The sequence below is a fragment of the Populus euphratica genome, unplaced genomic scaffold (assembly GCF_000495115.2).
Source record: "Populus euphratica unplaced genomic scaffold, PopEup_1.0 scaffold208.1, whole genome shotgun sequence".
NCBI classification, from domain to species: Eukaryota; Viridiplantae; Streptophyta; class Magnoliopsida; order Malpighiales; family Salicaceae; genus Populus; species Populus euphratica.
This window is the reverse complement of record NW_011500091.1, coordinates 111,665-131,030: the sequence shown is the minus strand read 5'-3', so window position 1 is coordinate 131,030 and position 19,366 is coordinate 111,665. Positions and strand designations below refer to the sequence as shown.

General features: G+C 30.7%; 1 protein-coding gene across 3 annotated transcripts; it reads left to right on the top strand.

Moving 5' to 3' along the window:
• The first annotated feature begins 10,411 nt into the window (after positions 1–10,411).
• LOC105109136 (floral homeotic protein AGAMOUS-like) lies at positions 10,412–17,999 on the top strand. 3 transcript variants are annotated; one of them, XM_011003732.1, is made up of 9 exons: positions 10,412–10,584; positions 11,075–11,314; positions 15,153–15,234; positions 16,097–16,158; positions 16,245–16,344; positions 16,489–16,530; positions 16,687–16,728; positions 16,858–17,024; positions 17,544–17,999. In XM_011003732.1, exons 2-9 carry the CDS (start codon positions 11,088–11,090, stop codon positions 17,545–17,547), a joined length of 726 nt encoding a protein of 241 aa, XP_011002034.1. In that variant the 5' UTR covers positions 10,412–10,584; positions 11,075–11,087; the 3' UTR covers positions 17,548–17,999. The 3 variants fall into 3 exon arrangements, with proteins under 3 accessions (XP_011002034.1, XP_011002033.1, XP_011002035.1); XM_011003731.1 differs by having other exon boundaries at positions 11,071–11,314; XM_011003733.1 differs by having other exon boundaries at positions 11,054–11,314.
• The last annotated feature ends 1,367 nt before the right edge of the window (positions 18,000–19,366 follow it).

Here is a 19,366-nt window from a genome sequence, read left to right as displayed (position 1 = left end):
TCATACCAAAAAATAGAATCATTAGTGAAGCAATTATTGATTATGGTATTAATGTTTGCTTGTTTGTTGAAACGAAGTAGGCTAATTGCTTTGATTCTTTAATAAAAAGGTATGAAATAGGTAGAATATCAAGTGGTCTAGCATTGATGCTTTGGGAAGGTCAGAAGATATTATAATTATATTGAACAAAAAGTCTTTCTCAATTAGTTCGTTTAAATACTCTAATAAATAGATAGATATTTTTTGTTGTCATGTGAATAAGGGTTTTGATCATGTTGTTATGATGGTCAATGGTTCTTACTTGGTTTAGAAAGAAGGGGTATAAGCTTATGGATTACTATTTGCTTTTCTTCTTCCTTGGTTTATAATGGGAGATTTAAATGAAACTCTAATCATTATTGAAAGAAGCATTAGTTACTTTAATTGGTCTAGAACTAGAGCCTTTTATAAGTTCATTCATTTTAATAATGTGGTATTAAATAGATAGATATTTTTTGTTGTCATGTGAATAAGGGTTTTGATCATGTTGTTATGATGGTCAATGGTTCTTACTTGGTTTAGAAAGAAGGGGTATAAGCTTATGGATTGCTATTTGCTTTTCTTCTTCCTTGGTTTATAATGGGAGATTTAAATGAAACTCTAATCATTATTAAAAGAAGCATTAGTTACTTTAATTGGTCTTGAACTAGAGCCATTTATAAGTTCATTTATTTTAATAATATGCCAAACTGGAATACTGTTCGGCAATTGGATCGTAACTGAAGCTATAGAACTTGGATTTAAGTCTGCTTTATATGGATGGAAAGCTGAGACATAGGCTTAAAACTTTCATGGAGAGATAAAACTTAATTCTGCTATTTGGAAGTCAAAATCTTAGCAATAACATAGAAGTTTGAATCTTTCCTACAACCTTCATATAAATAAAATGATTGATTGACGAGTTGATGTATTGAAATTGAAAGGACAAAGAGGGGTTGATTTAGTCCAAACTGGAATACTGTTCGGCAATTGGATCATAACTGAAGCTATAGAACTTGGATTTAAGTCTGCTTTATATGGATGAAAAGCTAAGACATAGGCTTAAAACTTTCATGGAAAGATAAGACTTAATTCTGCTATTTGGAAGTCAAAATCTTAGCAGTAACATAGAAGTTTGAATTTGTCCTACAGCCTAAACACTGTTCAATGTTTAGCCCATATCTCGAGTTTTAGAAGTCTAAATGACCTTAATTATTTTTTCTAAAAAGTTAAGATAATTTTCTAGAACTTTTATGATAAGGTTGGTTTAAATTCTGATGTTATTAATGATGTTTTATTCATACAAGAAGATAAGGATTATCACCAAGTCAAGAGTTGGTCACCCATTCAACAGTTGTCCAATTGAGTAATAAAACGAGTTTACATTATACTTGTTTGAAATACTATTAGTGGATCCTCTAACCTTGATATTTATTTTTATCATTATTTAATCCTTATATTAATCTTACCATCTTAATGTTCTCATCAACTTCTTCTTCTTTATTATTGTTTTTGTTAATCTTACCATCTTAATGTTCTCATCAATTTCTTCTTTATTATTGTTTTTTTTGTTTTTCATAATTTATACAATTAACCTCTCTGTGGTTTGACTCTAGTCTTGCCAGGTTATTTATTACTTCGACACTCCTGCACTTGGAAAAAGACATCAATATTTTGATTGTGTCAGTATAATTCTCCTTATATTATCATTGGTTTACATGGTTTCAAAAAGGGTCTAGAAGTAGGATTGATAGGGATTTTGATCACTTTAAATTTTTGCTTACTTTCAGCTCTTTAAAGCTTATTCACCTTAACTAGGATTAATAGGGATTTTAGTCACTCTAATTGCTTACTTACTTTCAGCTCTTTAAAGCTTATTCTTAACTATGGGCTCTTTGATCATCACCTTAATGTTCTTGATGAGGATTTGATGAATTAAAGGTGAAATCCTTTTAAAGGTTTAGATTCTAAATCTTATTTTCATACTGAATGAATTTTGGAAGAAAGAGAGTCATATGTTACTAAATAGATTAAAGGTTGTTAAAAAGATTAATGCCCTAAAAGAAAAATTTAGGATTAGTATAATCAATCATTTTGAAATTAGAAAAAAAATTTGAAGGACTAAAAGGATATTAATTGAAAGTTTAAAAACCATGTAAAGAATAGAGGACTTACGTAAGATGATAAAAAGACTATGAGAACTCTAGTATTAAAATGGTGGCTTGTTCATCAAAATATAAAATCTATACAATGACAAAAAGCTAACTTGTCTAGGATAAAGTGTAGTGATTGCAACACTATGTTTTTCCACTTTTTGGCAAACCTAAGAAGCATGAATATAATTCACTAGATCCCCGTAAATGGTATAATTGCTTGAATGGACCGATTATATATTCTAATGGTTTTAAGAAGCTACGTGAATATTTGGTAACTTGTAAGAAAGAGAAGTCACTATGGAAGAGCTTCAAAAAACTGTTTTCAAATGTGATGGATCAGAATATCCATGTTTGGATGGATTTAATTTTAACTTTTGCAAAAAGTCATAAGATTCATTGAAGAATATTTTTCATACGATTTAAAAGTTTTTCAAAGTGGTAAATAACATAAGGGTATAAATAACACTTATATCACTTTGTTTCCTAAAACAAAAGGGAGATTGAATTTTGGTGATTATAGACCTATTAGTTTGATCAGTAGATTATACAAAATTATCTTTAAGCTCCTTATCATAACTTGTTTTTAATCATTTTTTTTATTATATTTTAAAAAATAAAAATTACATAAACAAGTAAATTTTTGACATGATTTGGCTAATATTTGGTCATTTCATAATTTTAGACCACTTCACATATCATTTTCATATTTACAAACTTTTTTAAATAAAAAATTCAAAAAAAATAAGAAAAAATTCAATCATGCAAGATTTGTTTTTTGTAAGTCAAGTGTGTTAAAACATATATATATATATATATATTAGGGTCTAAATAAAATTTTCTTGAAATTTCAAAAACATAACACAAAGGAATGCATTATGTTTATGAAAAGAAAAGAGATTTTAAAAGACACTTGATGATTTTAGAGAATACAAGAAAATTGTGGAAAGGTGTATAGGAGATTAGAACCCTAAGTGTGAAAGGAATATTTTGACTAGTATAAATAAACTCACTTGTAATTATGTAAAGGGTGTTATATAGAAAAAAAAAACGAAAGAAAATTAGCTTAAAAAATCTTAAACAATCTATCCTAAAAAAAAAAAGCTATCCAAAAAAATCTTAAAAAATCATCTCTTTTCTACTCATTAGCACATACCACTTAATAAACAAAAAAAGACACTTATCTCTCCCGCCAAGTTATCTCTCTTTTTTCTATAAGCATACAAACATAAATTAACCTTCCTCTCACTCGAATCTTTTCTAAAAACCTGATTAATTACTTAAAACATTAATAATAACACATTATAATAACCAATTAATTAGACTAATCAAGATAATGAAGCAGAAAAAAAGAGAGAAAAACCAATTAATTAGACTAATCAAGATAATGAAACAGAAAAAAGCATTGATTGAGGAGAGAGAAAGGTCAAAAACTTCAAACTAGTTGATCTCTTATATCTGGTAATAATGAGCTACACCGTCAATGCTAGTGGAGAGAAGAAGAATTGATGCACTATAAAAAAGTTGTCACTCACCTCTAATCCTCATTAACACGTGGGAAAACATGCTAATAGTTTTGGTGGTTCTTTCACGTGTGTAACAGACATTTTGCCTTTATCATCACCGACTTCTAGAAACTTCGATAACCACTTATTCTATCCTAAACACTAATATATCAAACATATTTTCTTTTATTGTATTGTATTTTAATTGGGCATTAAGTTTAAATTGATGAATAATGTATGTGCTTAATTGTTTTGTTTGGATGAATATGTGATTTTGACAAGGTTTATGAAGTTCAGAAACTTTGCATTGTTTGAATTGAATGTTTGAGTTGGTAATGAGAATTTTAATTTGTGTGAATTAGATGACTACTTTAATTTGAATATGTTTTATAAGTTTGATGATGTGATTTAAATCTTTAATGTTGTGGAAATAAGAATTATATAATGATTTTTATTGAGGATGATTCTTGTGGCTTTTTTAAATGAATTACTAATTATCATATTCTTGTACTTGTTGACTTGATATAAAATAATTGATGAGATTGGTGAAATTGAGATTATAAATTAGATTGTAAAAAGACAAAATGAATGATAGAGCAATTGTTGACAAGACTTAAGATTACTAGTGTTATTTGAAATATGTAAATGAGATCTTGATTTGATAAATGATGTTAAGTTTTATTATTTTAAGCTTGATATCTGGATTATAATAATTAAAAATGGTTTTATTATATACATTCGTGAATGGATTGGAAAATATAAAAAGAATAATATCACTTTGATTTTGATTTTAATTTTAATTTTGATTTTGAATTTGTTACATTTATAAATTAATGTGAAAGTTTGAATATTGGTTCTAAAAATGATTGATTTTGAAATCTAAAAATAATAATGATTTTGAAAATATAGGGAAATGATGTGTGATTTTTTAAAAATATTATGAATTTGAAATTTGTTAGTTTTTGTTGTGTAGTTATATATGTATTGAAATTATGCAAAATGTGTGAGATAATTCATTGGAGTTTGTTAAGTAGATAATGTTAGATGGTTAAGTGGAACCATATGGTGTATTTTAATATTAGATCATTATCAGAAATATTGTGATGAACATATTATAGATAAATGGACTTTAAAAAAATAAGGAATAATAATAATAATAATAATAACATTACAAAGATGATAATTAGTATTCAACTCAAGATGGTATTGTCTAACATTAGAACATGCCTTTCAAATGTAGATTATTAGATATAAGATAAAAAAATAATAATGATAAAAGATGGTCCTTATATTAATTATTTTTTTAATTATTAATTGACTCATAATAATATGGTCTAATATAAGGCTCTGTCTTTAAGATTTTGATTATTAAATAATAGAATCAATTAATATATGATCCTTGAGTTAATTATTTCTATTAATTATTAATTAGTCTATGATGATATGATCTAACATTAAATCTTGTTATTCTAATGTTGATAAGTTGATAATAAGATAAATTAGTATATGATCTCATCACATAATCATTCCACTTTAATATTTGAAAATCAATTTGATTTTCCATTATTTATTAAGTAGTTAAGAATAGAATGATTTAATAATAAGCCTTATTCTTTAGATGCTAGTTGGTATAAAATGTGAATATTTTAAATATAATAAATCTCATACATAAGTGTTTTTCTCATGTTCTAGATAACTTATGATAGAATAGTTTGATAATAGACCTTGTTTTTTAAATGTTATTTAGTATATGGTTAATGGATCATGACCATATGTATTTAATCTTATCTATTAAATCATCCTATTATATATTAAGCGACCTAGGATGGTATGGTCATGGAGCCTTGTGTTTTTTATGTTAATTAATAGTAATGAGGCCAATTAATATAGATTTATTATTCACCAAATAATTATGGGATGGTAAAATCTAATATTGCGCCATGTTTTTTTAGATGTTGTTTATTGGATAATAAAGACGTTACCTAGATAACATATTAGTTTAGATAGATCACATAAATACATATATCATTGAAATATATAATAATGCAATTTATCATTAAGCGTATTAAGTAATGTTTATTTTTTCTAATATATAATCAGCCATTTATTTAAAACCTTTATTGACTAGGTAGCATTTCTAGTTATTGTAAAACTAGATGATAACTTTTTTTTTTTTATCCTTTTTACACACAGCTCGTCTTAATGTCCTCTACAACATTCCTTATATGCCAGCTTTTATATGTCAGCTAAGAGAAGTCATTAATGGAATTATTAGTAGCCATCATTATGCTTTTAATGTTGACAACCATATTTTAGATTCAATTATAATTGCTAATGAAATGATTGATACTATATAAAGAAAAGGGAGTTTAGGGATTTCTTTTCAAAATAGATTTTCACAAAACTTTGAATTACATTTCTCGATAGTACCATACTAGGTAATAAAATATAAGATTTTTGGAGTCTGTTTGTGTAAATGGATTTATGTGTGCATTTCGACCTTCTATCTACCAGTCTTGATCACAACTCTCATCATCAGAGTTTGGAGTGACATATGGTCTTAGGCAAGATAATTCTTGGTCTCCATTCCTTTTTAACTTGGCATTTCTATATTGATTACTAGAGCTACTTATATAGGTATGTTATCAGGAATCAAAGTAGCAGTGGCCATCATATAAGCAACCAAGGACTCGAACCTGAGACCACAGAGGGAGAAAACCCCTTGATCCCAAGTTCTTACCACTTGGCCACCACCTAGATGGTTAGTTAAAGGCATTTCTATATTGATTACTAGAGCTACTTATATAGGTATGTTATCAGGAATCAAAGTAGAATGATGATTTCAAGTTAATTATTTGAAATTCACATATGATTATATACTTGGGTTTATCATTAGGTGCCAATACTAATATGATTTTTACATAGAATATAGTTCTTTTAAATATTCAAATGAGGCATCAATCTTATAAGGGAAAATTACTAGTAATGACACGTCGATATGATTGATTAAGAGTTTATTGGCATCTCTTTTTATATATTACATGTCTTTATTTTGTATGCCAAAAGGCATGGCAAACCTTATTATGTTTATGAAACATAAATTTCTTTAGTTAAGTCATTCTAACAAGAAACAAAGTGCATATATTAATTTGGAGCATGCTTGTTAGAGAGAAAGAAAAAGTGTCTTAGGGATAAGATCGATTTCTACAAAAAAAATAAAGCCCTCATATTTAAATAGCTTTGGAAATTACTGTATAGGAACTAAGTAGGATGGGAAGAATTTATAAAAAGGACTTATAGCCCAAGGTTTAAGAATGGATTACCTTTGTTTTGAAAATATCAATCTTCTATATATTCACGTATTTACTCCACCATTAATTCTGGTGATCATATTTTGGTTGCTTTTAAAGAAAGCTGTAGATTTTTAATAAGAAACAATATCTGATCATATTTTGGTTGCTTTTAAAGAAAGTTGTAGATTTTCAATAGGAAACAATATCTTTTTTTTTTGGTTTTGAGATGATGTGTGGGTTGATGAAAAGACTTTATTTAATCTTTATCCTTAACTTCGTAACTTATTTAGTCAAATAAATGGTATCTTAGGTAACTTGGGGCTTTGTGATGCTACCTACTTGAGACGAAATATTTATTGGGACTGAGATATTAGAAGCAATAATAGAGGTTAGGTTGATAGTTTGATGAAGGTTATTAATCATACATCTTGGTTCGACATTTATATCCAGGTTTGAAACCATACATTACAACAATTTATTTATCCTTAAAAATAAAATGCTTTTATGGTTAGCCATACTTGTTTATTCTTAGCTAAAAAAGAATTATGTTAGTGTAAAAAGATGTATATCCCTTTTTGTAATTCTAGTTGAAAAAAAAAAACAAGCTAATATAATCTTTCAACATTTAGTTTCTAGAAATTTTTGGAATAAAATAAAAAATTAGTGAGGTTTTTCATAGTGTAATCATCAATCTTTAGATGATTTATTTCACTCAAGGTGTGTGGCAAGGGTTTTTCTAAAAGATAGTGTAGCTTATTTGACAAATTAGAAACAAATTTATCTTTAAGGAAATCAATCCAATCAAGAATATGTTTTTTTCTATTCATTCACGAAGCACTAGCTTGGATCCATTATTTCAACAATAGGTTAATTTATATTGGTACGGATAGATCAATGAATAAAAAGTGTGTTATTGTATGGAATAATAGACAACTATAATTCTTAAACCTTTTATTTTATTTTTATTTCATTTGTTATATTACATTTTTTATTTTTTTTAATGGGTTTTGATCCACGGGATGGCTAGATTAATATAGTTTCTTAACTTTAATTAAAACAAAAAAGAAGATCAAGACTCTCTTCACAAACCTTTAGAAAGATAATTATAAACCTATAAATTGGGTGCTATATCTAAACTAAAAAAATTAAGATTATATACTATCTAAGGAGGAGTACACTATAAATAACATTATAAAGATAGTTTGTTGAGCAGAACTAGACTGTGCAAAATAACTTTTCAATATCGCTTTTATTTGTTAATGTTGACCTTTTAATTTAGGATCAAACACTTGCGAGGCTTATTTTTGTTTGCCATTTTTACCACGCAATGTTAAGATTGGTGGAGATTAATTTTTCCATGGAATAAGAAGTTATCTTTAAAGGGCTTAAAATACTTAGTAGCTTGGCAAGGCTATGACTTATGTTGTTTTGGATCGTATATTTATTGTTGTGGAGATGCTAGTGATTAAAAACATCCATTATGGAGGTGGTAATGACTTAAAAGAGTTAGATGTAAATCGGAGACGTATGTTATTCTCACATAAAAAATGTTAACTTCTGACATTTTTTTAGATGTGTAAAATCAATGTAACATTTTATACTTCAATGGTTTTTTTTCCATAATATGACTTTTACAAATTTATCCTTTAGGTTATGAAATATCTTCAATCTTGCTATTCCTCCCGTATTCCTTTTCTATTTTTTTTTTTTTTATTATTCTTGGTAGTTCTGTACTTAATCAAGCAATATAAAATAGTGAAGCCATCTTCATCACTCTATAAACGTGGAAACCCAAATCTTTGACTTTTTTTCATGATTAAAGTCATTTAATTTCTAGATTTTTTAGGCATTCAAGTGAGATTTAGGGTTCAATAAAAGAGGATCAATGGTGAAAATAGAAGAACAGAGTTGTTGTGGTTAAGTTGACTCGGTGGTTGTTGAGTTGGGATTTGAAGGAATAGATGGTAGATTAATCCAGTGTTTTTGTCCACTTGAATTCTTATTGTTCCATCTCCATGACAATTTCCATCTTCTTCAGTGATATTGTTTATACTTAGTGATTTGGGTTTATTGGAACATATTATTGAGTCAGCTCATCCATAGGAATTTGGTACTTTGCTTCTACAAAACACTAAAATGTTGTGTGGTTAATATTTGAGAATACGCAAAAAAGATATCTTACTAAATTGGGGTTCCCGACTGGATGAAGAGAGATGTGATTAGTAAATTTATTTGAATTTTCGGGGTTTATTAGATTTTTGGAAAGGTAATACGATATCATTGGTTTGGAGAGGAAATAAAATTGGGATTTTGATGATTTTTCAAAAAACAAACAAAGGGTAAGGTAAAGAAAGAATTGTGTAACATAATACAACTTTTAATAGTAAAAGAGTTGTGATTATATTTTTTTTGGTGATGAAGTTTAAATTATAATTTTTAAATTGAGAAGAACCGCTAGTTATAAGGTTTAAATTTCCATTTGATAGATCCTTACAGATCGATATAGTTAGCATGGTATCAAGATCCGACGATCTATTTAAGGTTTCTAAATTTAAAGATGAATTTCGTGGACAACATTGCATATAAAAGCAAGGGAAACACATCTGTAGTAAACGAGGTTCATTCATCATAATAGAACTTTAAGTTTTATCTTGATTCATTTGTTAATAGAAAGAGAAGAGGGATAGCTCTCTTATTCTAGCAGAAGTATATGAACTATGGAATTTAATTCTATTTGTTCAACAAGTGTATCATTTTGCATGAGTTATTGATCAAAGCAAAAGCAATGATATGAGGAGTATAATTTTTCCTACTCCGTTGAACCTTTTTTCTTAACAGAAATTGATAGAAAATCTACAGCAGGTTGAACCTTCAAGACAAGCGGTTGTTCCAATTGAGAAGAAATCGTTTCACGAGGACGAATCTCCTTGTAGTGAGTGAAACTCCAAGTAAATTAAACAACCTGCTGGGGAACATCCATACAACTATCCTCCGATCCCTTCTTTTCTTTTCAATTAGGGAGGCAATAAAACGTATTTAGCATAGCCAAGTACTTAAAAAAAGAAGAAGAAGAAGAAGAAGCAATGAAATAAGGGAAAATATGAGGTTCTCTTGCAAAGCACCTTCCATTTGTACCATAATTTTGTCCTTAAACGATCAGAGAACCCATAAACGTGTTATTCACCCCATAAAAATCCATTTTCAAAAAGTCCCTTCCTCTTGATGACCTAAATCATTCACATGGAAGCCAAGGAAGAAAATGAAAAAAACGAATATAGTGGATGGTTATTGAGGTCTCAGTCTTCTTATTGATTCCCATCTTTAGCGTATTCTCTAATTAATTCCTAGATTAAAAAAAAATAAAAAATACAAGGATGGTGTAGATAAACTTGGTAGAAAGTATTGTTATATATATATATGGGAATGGATGAAAGGTCGTTTATCACTTTTATAAATGCCCACCTCATAGCCCCAACTTGCTTCCATTTTCTGCATCTCTCCTACTCAGATTCGTATGAACAAAGAAGAGAGAAACCCCAGAGCAAAAGATCCTTACTTTCTCTCCTTAATAACTACTATCTCTACAACCCCTACTTTGGTTTATTTCCTCCCAAGGTTAGTTACCAAAACACTGAGACATAAATCTCCTTGTATTCTTGAGGGCTTCACTTGTTTTGGGCTTATCAATCCTCTCTTTCTCTTCTCTTCTTCATCATAGTGCCTGAGGAACCCCAACAGATGAAACTTTTAATTTCCAGAAAATGATTTACTTTCAAACATTTCTGTCACTCTCTGCCGTTTCAATCTCCAGATTGAAGCATTAGTGGTTCATCCCTTTGTTTCGTTTCTCAATTATTTTTCATAACCATGGAGCCATAAAAAGGGCTATTTCAGGAGCTAGCTGCAGGCGTTCATGGAACCCCTTTCTTCCGTTTATTTTGTTTCCATCATGAGCTATTCAGTGCTCAAGAGTATTCCTGCTAAATATGCTATGAATTATCCTCATATATAAATCATTCTTGAATTAATTACTAGCTAGTATTTCAGAAATTTTATTGCTCTCTTTTCTGCTGTTATCACCCAGTTTGTGTTGTGGATCAGCTAGCTAGGCAGCAGCTATGGCATACCAAAATGAATCCCAAGGGAGCTCTCCCCTGAGGAAGCTGGGGAGGGGAAAGGTGGAGATCAAGCGGATCGAGAACACCACCAATCGCCAAGTCACTTTCTGCAAAAGGCGGAATGGATTGCTCAAGAAAGCCTACGAATTATCTGTTCTTTGCGATGCTGAGGTTGCACTCATCGTCTTCTCCAACCGTGGACGCCTTTATGAGTACTCTAACAATAGGTATATACTTAGTTCCTCGGCTCATGAATTCTCCATGTTGCAAGCCCTCTTCAAGTGCTCACAGTTGGTTTTTCTTGCTTTCTCATCCAAAGGGATTTGTTTTTTCTTTTTGCTTATGTCAGTGTTAATTTTTATTGCTTTTGTTTTGAGCTGTTTCTTTAATTGGTTTTCTTCCATCATTATTTTCTTTCTTCGATTGGTTTTCAACTTTTGGTGTGGGGGGAAAAAAGGAGCCTGGTGTCAAGGTTTTTAGCTTCTGAACTAGATCTTCGGGTGTCTTTAAAGTAAAAGAACACAATCATTCTTTATGCTGCAGTTTGGATTGAGTTTCTTCTCTAACTACAATTCACTTGTCTTTCTTTGTTCTATTTCATTTCTTTTCCTTGTATAAGCATGATTAATGTCTTGTTTTCCCTTTTCTTTTATTTCACCCTTAGATGATTGTGATGCATACATGATTTTGAGTTCTTGGTGCATAGATCTGGTGTAATAGATAACATAGAAGCACTATTATAAGTGTAATAAGGTAGTAGAAACAAGTAGAGGGCTGGGAATGTATGCAGGCATGTGATATCAGCCTCTTTATCTCCTCCCTTGCTGTTAAGTTTGCTGTTTCCTTTTTTTTTCCCCATCATTCCTCTTCCACTCTACCTCTCTCCTTTACTCTTTTCTTGCACATACATGCATGTTTGTGTCATCTCTAGGGCTAAAGAGATTACCTATAGCTAAAGCTGTCATCTTCTCATTAGTCCAAACCCTCCCATCCATTCTCACTTCCAAAATAGCACGTCAGTCGGACATAAGAAGAAAAAAGTACAAAGTCAAATTAAATGTGAAAAAAAAGGGGTTTTTTTATATGTCATGTCACCAACACACAAACATCTATTGCTAGGGTTTCAAAACCCAAATCCTCAAATTGGTTTCTTCATCTTATTTTATTTTTCCAAACCAATCACTAGGATCTCTCAATTTAGGATTCTTTTTCCTCTAATTCACATGAAATTTCACAAAATCTCTGTTCGAACCCACGTGGGGAAAGTGAAAAGCTTTTTGTTTTTCAAGTATAGCCCTAGTTAGGGTTCATATTTAAGTAACCACTTGAAGTCATCAAAATTGAACTGAAACTTTAGTGCAAAACTATTAAATCACCCATGTTGATTCTTCCATAACCAATAAAAAATTATGTTAGATTTCACCTAGATTTTTACCCTTTTTTAACCTCGGTAAAAAAAGGTACAGTAACTGGTTAGGGTTTAATAACCAGTTCAATATATCAGATTGTTATTTTGGTTTATGAAAAGAATCTTTGGTCACGTCACACACGATTTTTCAGTTCTTGACTACTGACAAAAGGGTTCAAGTCATGATTCATGATAATGAACCATAAATTTTGAACTCCCAATCTGCACAAAAAGAAGAAAAAGAAGAAGCAATACCACAGATAATATTGTCCATTTCTTCTCCTTAGATACCTCCCTCTCTGTGTTATTTTCTTTCCCATAGTGAAAGAGAGATGGAACAACGAGAAAGGGTTAGCTAAGATTATGATGATGCCACTGTTGGTCATTGTTGAGTGTGATTTGCGTTTCTTCAAGATCTTGAATATATGTATGTATGTATGTGTATGTATGTAAGCAAGTTCTTTTAGGAAGAGAGAGTTAATACAGAGAGAGAAAGAGAAGAGACGATGTACGAAAATTGCTAGCCAATGGGAGACTTCTGTCAATTTTGGCTTTTTTAATGTAAATGGAAGCGTAAAACTCTAGCAGCTGCTGCTGCTGCTGCTCCTCTCTCAGAGTTTCAGTAACATTCAAGAAAACAAAAAAAATATATATATATTTTTTATCTTATTACAAATGAAATAGAAAATCGAGGTGGGTAATAGATGGTAGCTCAAGGGATTATCCACCATAGAAGAAAACAAGAAAAATAGATATTATCCACCATGTAATGAGGAATTGACAAGTGGGATAGATGTGACCGTTGATTTATCTTGGCCAATCATGTTATAGGACTAAGTGACAGCTTGGCAGAGACAGCCAATCACTGGCTCGACGAAGTTAAGGTATCAGAAAATCTAGATAACCGGGTCTTGTCTTAATTGACAAAATACGTGCACATCTTACTGTTTTTATTATGGCAAAATTTTAGGATGCTCAAAGAATTGGGTGGAGGTTTTCCCATCCATCTTCTTCTTTGGGTTTCAAATGAGTTAAATTAATGGAGTTATTAGTTGATTTGACTCTTGGATACGAGTGTTCTTACCTCAAAATCAGGCTTAACATCATCTGGTGTTGGTATAGGAGCATGATTTTGGTCTCTCCCTCTTCAGTTAATTTCTTCATTTATTTTGATATATAATTTTTTTTCCCTATTGTTAAGCCTCTACTGTCGCGTCTTAAATTTCTCTTTAAAGGATAGAGGGATATGTAAATGATAACTAGTAACTTCACATAAAAACTGTACAGTATAGATTAAAAAAATGAATTTTATATAAAATTTGACCCTTTTTTTTTTTTGGTTATTTGGATGAATAGTTTGTCTAAAGCAATAGCTAATATGGAGAGTAATAAGAAACTGCCTCTAGTTGTTGAGACAAAAGCCTTGAAGCACGTATCTTACTCACTAATTCACACTTCTTGGTTGTGCTCTTACCATCTTGGAAAATAAATGGATTTCAAAAAGGTACATGGTTTCTTAATCTATTTCAAATGATTTAATAATGAAACATAAAACCAAATGTAAAGTCTTAAATGTAATAAAAAATAATTTTCGATGTTTTTTGAGTGTTTTTTTTTATGATTTTGAAGTCCTCTTATTTATATCTATATAAAACATGGGAAAAATCATGAATTCTCAAAATTATTGGAGAAAAACACCTACATATGCATTATCAAATACACAAATAGGAAGTAACCATTCGAATAAAATTAAAGACTAGAGATATCAGAAGTTGACAAACATGTGTGCATGTGTTAATGTAATCGTGTGCAAGTGTCATGTCAGTTGAGTTACCAGTGCTAAGTGTTGCTTCTGTTAATGTTATCACAAATTATCAATCTACGTAAGTACTAATTTTAAAGAATATTGCTATTAAATAGTAATTAATCTATCTTTGGATACATAGGAAACCATGGGAAGTGAAAAGTTTCGTTGATAGAAGGAGTTGTGGTTTTCAATACACACACACTCAAGAATGACGTGAGAAGTCTCTTAATACAGGCCTCCAATGAAAAGGAAATGCAGAATAATTTTCCGATTACTTTCGAGTAAAAAGTTATCTATGTTCAATATTTTTTTCTTTAAAAAAGAAGAACATAGTAGAAGAATGTATAGATCTGTCTGTTGTTTGTTCTTTGATAACTAGAATATTGTATGCTTCATTTTCTTTGAAAGAGGTTAGATGTGAAGTTCTTATAATACTATAACAAAATATACTCCATCATTTTAGGGGTGGAGGAGATCTTATAAACAAACTACTGAACCCAATTCCCTTTCACTTTTAGTAACATCCCAATTTTGGTTTTGAGATATTGTGATAAGGTAAAGTTATATACTTTGGCCAAAGTAATTTACAGGATGAAGCCTTCTTCTCCCTGATTAGTCACTTTCTGAGGTATTAACATCAGTTCTGAAATTTATTAGGGCAAGAGATTTAATATTATTGAAATCCTCAATTGTAGATAATTATGAAATTTAAGATCAAAATGAAATATCCACAGGATCACTTATTTATGACTAAAATTTGTTTTTGGGGTGACATTCTTCCACTTTATTCGAATGCACGTTGTGATGACACTTGCTTTTTCTTGATGAAAATGATGACATGAATGCGCAGTGTCAAATCTACAATTGAAAGGTACAAAAAGGCATGTGCAGATTCTTCCAACAACGGGTCAGTTTCTGAAGCCAATGCTCAGGTATCATATATCAGCTCTAACAATTTGTTTGCATGTGCAGATTCTTCCAACACTTTGTTATAATCCTTTGTGTCGTACTGGTTTTTTGTTTTGGACACTGATTAGATTGTAATGCATGCATTAGGGCTGAAAAAAGGCATACAGAATTATGATATTATAGAACAAATTACCAATTAACAGCATTTTTTTTCTTTTTTAATAAATTACAGTATATTTTTTCGTGATTTTATGTTTGAGTGTTCTACACTAAATTTCAAGATGTGCATGTACGCTTTGAGGCTGGTGTAGAACCACAGAATGACAGTATGGAACTACCAACATATAATATAGTTTCGTCAAATGACAATATAATCCTGTTAAGTCCTTTTTATGAAATTTATTGTCAATGTTTTACACTAAATTATCTCACTATTCATTAACAGCGTAACAACATGCTGTAAAATTATAGAAGGAGTTCAAGCAATATTCCTAACAATCATTTATTGCCAACATTTGTCAAACACTCTTTGTGATAACCTCATTTGTGTAAACCCGCATTGTAATTGGTTTGAGATAATGGCTCTACTTTAAGAAACAGTACCCTGTAAATGTTGTCTCTGTTCTTGCTCGTCCTTCAATACACTGATATAATTATAGCCAGTTTTGTTTACAGAAACCCTTTTCCTTCCTCTGTTGCTGTGGCCCTATTGTATCAATTTATTTCCAGTTTGATTCGGTATTATATACATGTTTCCAAGAAGTATAAGGGAGAAATGTACATCACTGATATTTTCTACTAATATTTTATGAGTTCTAATCTGAACTCGAGGATCTTAATCTAGTTATTTATAATGTTTTATTGCCTTTTGCTTTTGCATTTCAGTTCTATCAGCAAGAAGCTGCCAAGCTGCGCTCGCAAATTGGTAATTTGCAGAATTCAAACAGGTATGATCATTTGTGATCTTGATCAATTTGTTAGATAAAATTTGTTTTTCCTCTTCCAAACTCCGTTTAAGCAAATTAATTTTCAGAAATATGCTGGGTGAATCACTTAGTGCATTGAGTGTGAAGGAACTTAAGAGCTTGGAGATAAAACTTGAGAAAGGAATTGGTAGAATTCGTTCGAAAAAGGTCTTTATTCTAGTACTAAAATGATTCTCTTTTTTTTTTTTTTAAGTCAAATATCAATTTAATTTTCCTTGTATTTCCACTAACAAGTTTTGTTTTGTCTTGTTTTCCTTTTTTTTTTTAATTCCTCCCTCAAAAACCTGCCAGAATGAGCTGTTGTTTGCTGAAATTGAGTATATGCAGAAGCGGGTAACAACTTTTGTGCTTATATTGACCATGGCTTCTTCTATATGAGATAAAAATAATCAAGTTTTGCCAACTTAATTATCCTATGGTGAAGCTCTTCTTTTGTATTTTCACTCCAAAAACTTTCTTTGATTCATTGAATGAAAATGAAAATTGCAGGAGATTGACTTGCACAACAATAACCAGCTTCTCCGAGCAAAGGTCTTTCTACTTATCTATTTATCAATGCCTTGTGTGTGCCTGAACTTGGATCGTAATATCTTAGATTGTTGGTGGGTTGTTTTTATTTTGTAAATATGTCACAACGTGGGGCTTATGTTGATGGTGCAGATTGCAGAGAATGAAAGAAAGCGAGAGCACATGAATTTGATGCCAGCAGGTGTCAACTTCGAGATCATGCAGTCTCAACCATTTGACTCTCGGAACTATTCTCAAGTTAATGGATTGCCGCCTGCCAATCATTACCCTCATGAAGACCAGATGGCTCTTCAGTTAGTGTAAGTATCTCCTTCCCAATAAGCTGTAGTTCTTCATCAATTAATTACTGATGAGCATACAATTAATTACTTTGATCTGGACGGGTTTCAAAAGCAGCAGCAGCTGAATGCTTCATGGGCTGTAAAAATTTATTGGAAGGATATAACTGATGCTATGCCTTCTAATTCTCATAATCATTTGATCTTTCAATTAGTTAGATAATGATTTACGCGTTCTTATTGAGATTTTAACCATTGGATGATAAGAGGGAATTGCAATATTGAGCTGTTGTACTAAAAGTAGACCGCTGTTATCAGCACCCCATGCATATATCACTGAAGAACTAGAAGATTACCCAACCTAGTTTTACTTCACTGAACCGTTTGTATGCAAGAACTTCAAGCGTAATCTGATTTCCCAAGTGACAAGTATATGTTTCTAACTCCTTGACGAATCTGCTGCTGATTTAAATTATTCTTATGACTACAAACACAATACTTTTTAGCTAGTGAATGAATAATCATTCTCTTATGTTGCAGTTAAAAAGGCATCAAGTGCAGCTACTCCTCGCATTTCCATATTCCATGGAGAGTACCTACTATTTCACTGAGCGCAAAAGCTGCCAGTACGCTAAAACAAAAATCTGAAGTAGCATAACTCAAATTTGTGCGGGTGGAGAGCCTAGTACTCTTCCTCCTTGTATTGCTTTTCCAGTCCCAGTTAAGACATAACAAATGTCAGATAAGGATTTCTTTTCTGCATGTTTCATGAAAGCATTAAGATGCTGTGACAGTACTTGGGACTAACTTATTATATATTTTGTCTTATATTTCTTATCTTTCATCTTGTAATATTTGTTCGCGTATCTAGTATTGCTTTTTTATTCAAACCCTGCCTTCAGGACTACTGCCTTAGCATGCTGTTCATCAGCGGTACATGTAATATAGGCCTATATATTTTGCTGCTAGCTAAATACAGTTTACATATTTCGTGTGAGTTTAGCACGAGTAATTAATTTTCTGGTTATTTTCTTTGTAACAGAGCCTCTTGATGTATATTTGTTAGCATTGCGAGGTTCTTAAAGATTAAATTAACGTAAGCTGAATGTCTCACAAAAGGTACAAATTGCTTCTACTGCTCAATTCAATGCATGCCTGCGTACAGGCTGCAGCAAAAGGCAAAGGGTCTGGTGTAGGTAAACCTAGAGCAACAATAATGTAACTGTAGTAGTTGAGGAGCTAGAGCTTTCAAGATGTGCTTCGTGAGTGAGAGCATACGTAGTTCACTGGGGCAGGAGGTGGTGTTTGGTGACAAGAGATTCGTAACTGTAGTAGAAAAGCCACTATGTAGTTTAGACAGTGTTCATACGTACTGAAAGAAGAAGATCTATGGTAACAACAAAGAATCAACACTTTTAAGCAGAAAGATTCCTTTTTTGTGATTTTGAAGTTGAAATTTAATGCCAGCCAAGCTCTCTAGCTATGGGTTTCGCAAGTGGCCATGAACAATACATCAAGGTTCAGAAAAGGATTTTGTACGATCGTAATGGTGTCATGTTCATGCCAAGAGAGTATAGTAGCTTGGAGGCCTGAAATGGTTTTTAAGTTTAAGAATCTCACAACATGGTAAAATAAATATGATTTCATGAGATAATTGTACGCATCCAAGGACATATTCAGAATTCTTATTTAGATTAAGAGCTGCGTAGCAGTGGAAAAATCGAAAATATACAGTAAGAGTGATATAATGACTTCACCTAACAACATAAATGTTATAAATGTTTAGGTTGTTGATATATATGGTATTACATTACATTCTTAATAATCGAACAATTTCAATTATTACCACCTCTATTATCTCTAATTAAATACATTAAATAGACTATCCACCACAAGGTTTAAGTCTTTTTCTTGAATAAATATAAAATTATAAATTAATAAAAAATTATGTTAAATGCTATTACAAGGATTAATTCTTTTATACGAAATCCAGTTTAAATTACGTAATTTAATATTGAGTTTAAGCTAACAACTTAAATTTGTTCTTTGACAAGTATACAATACGTGTAAGATCCCTTGTGGTACATATAATCTCCTAACATGAAAGATTAAACCTTAAAGAAGCTTCGATGACAAACCATGTAAAATTGGAGTTATGGAGACTAGGGTTGGACTTAAGATCTTCCAACTTGTTAACTTTTTTATGTTTGTGGAACACCGGAATCATTATTGAATTTAACTTTTTCTAATTGTAGTCATTTAATTATTGAGCAAGCTATAACAATTTTTTAAAAAGTATTCTGAAATTAAAAATACCATCCAAAATTTTAAAAATAGAAAAAACCATATGCATGAATATAATT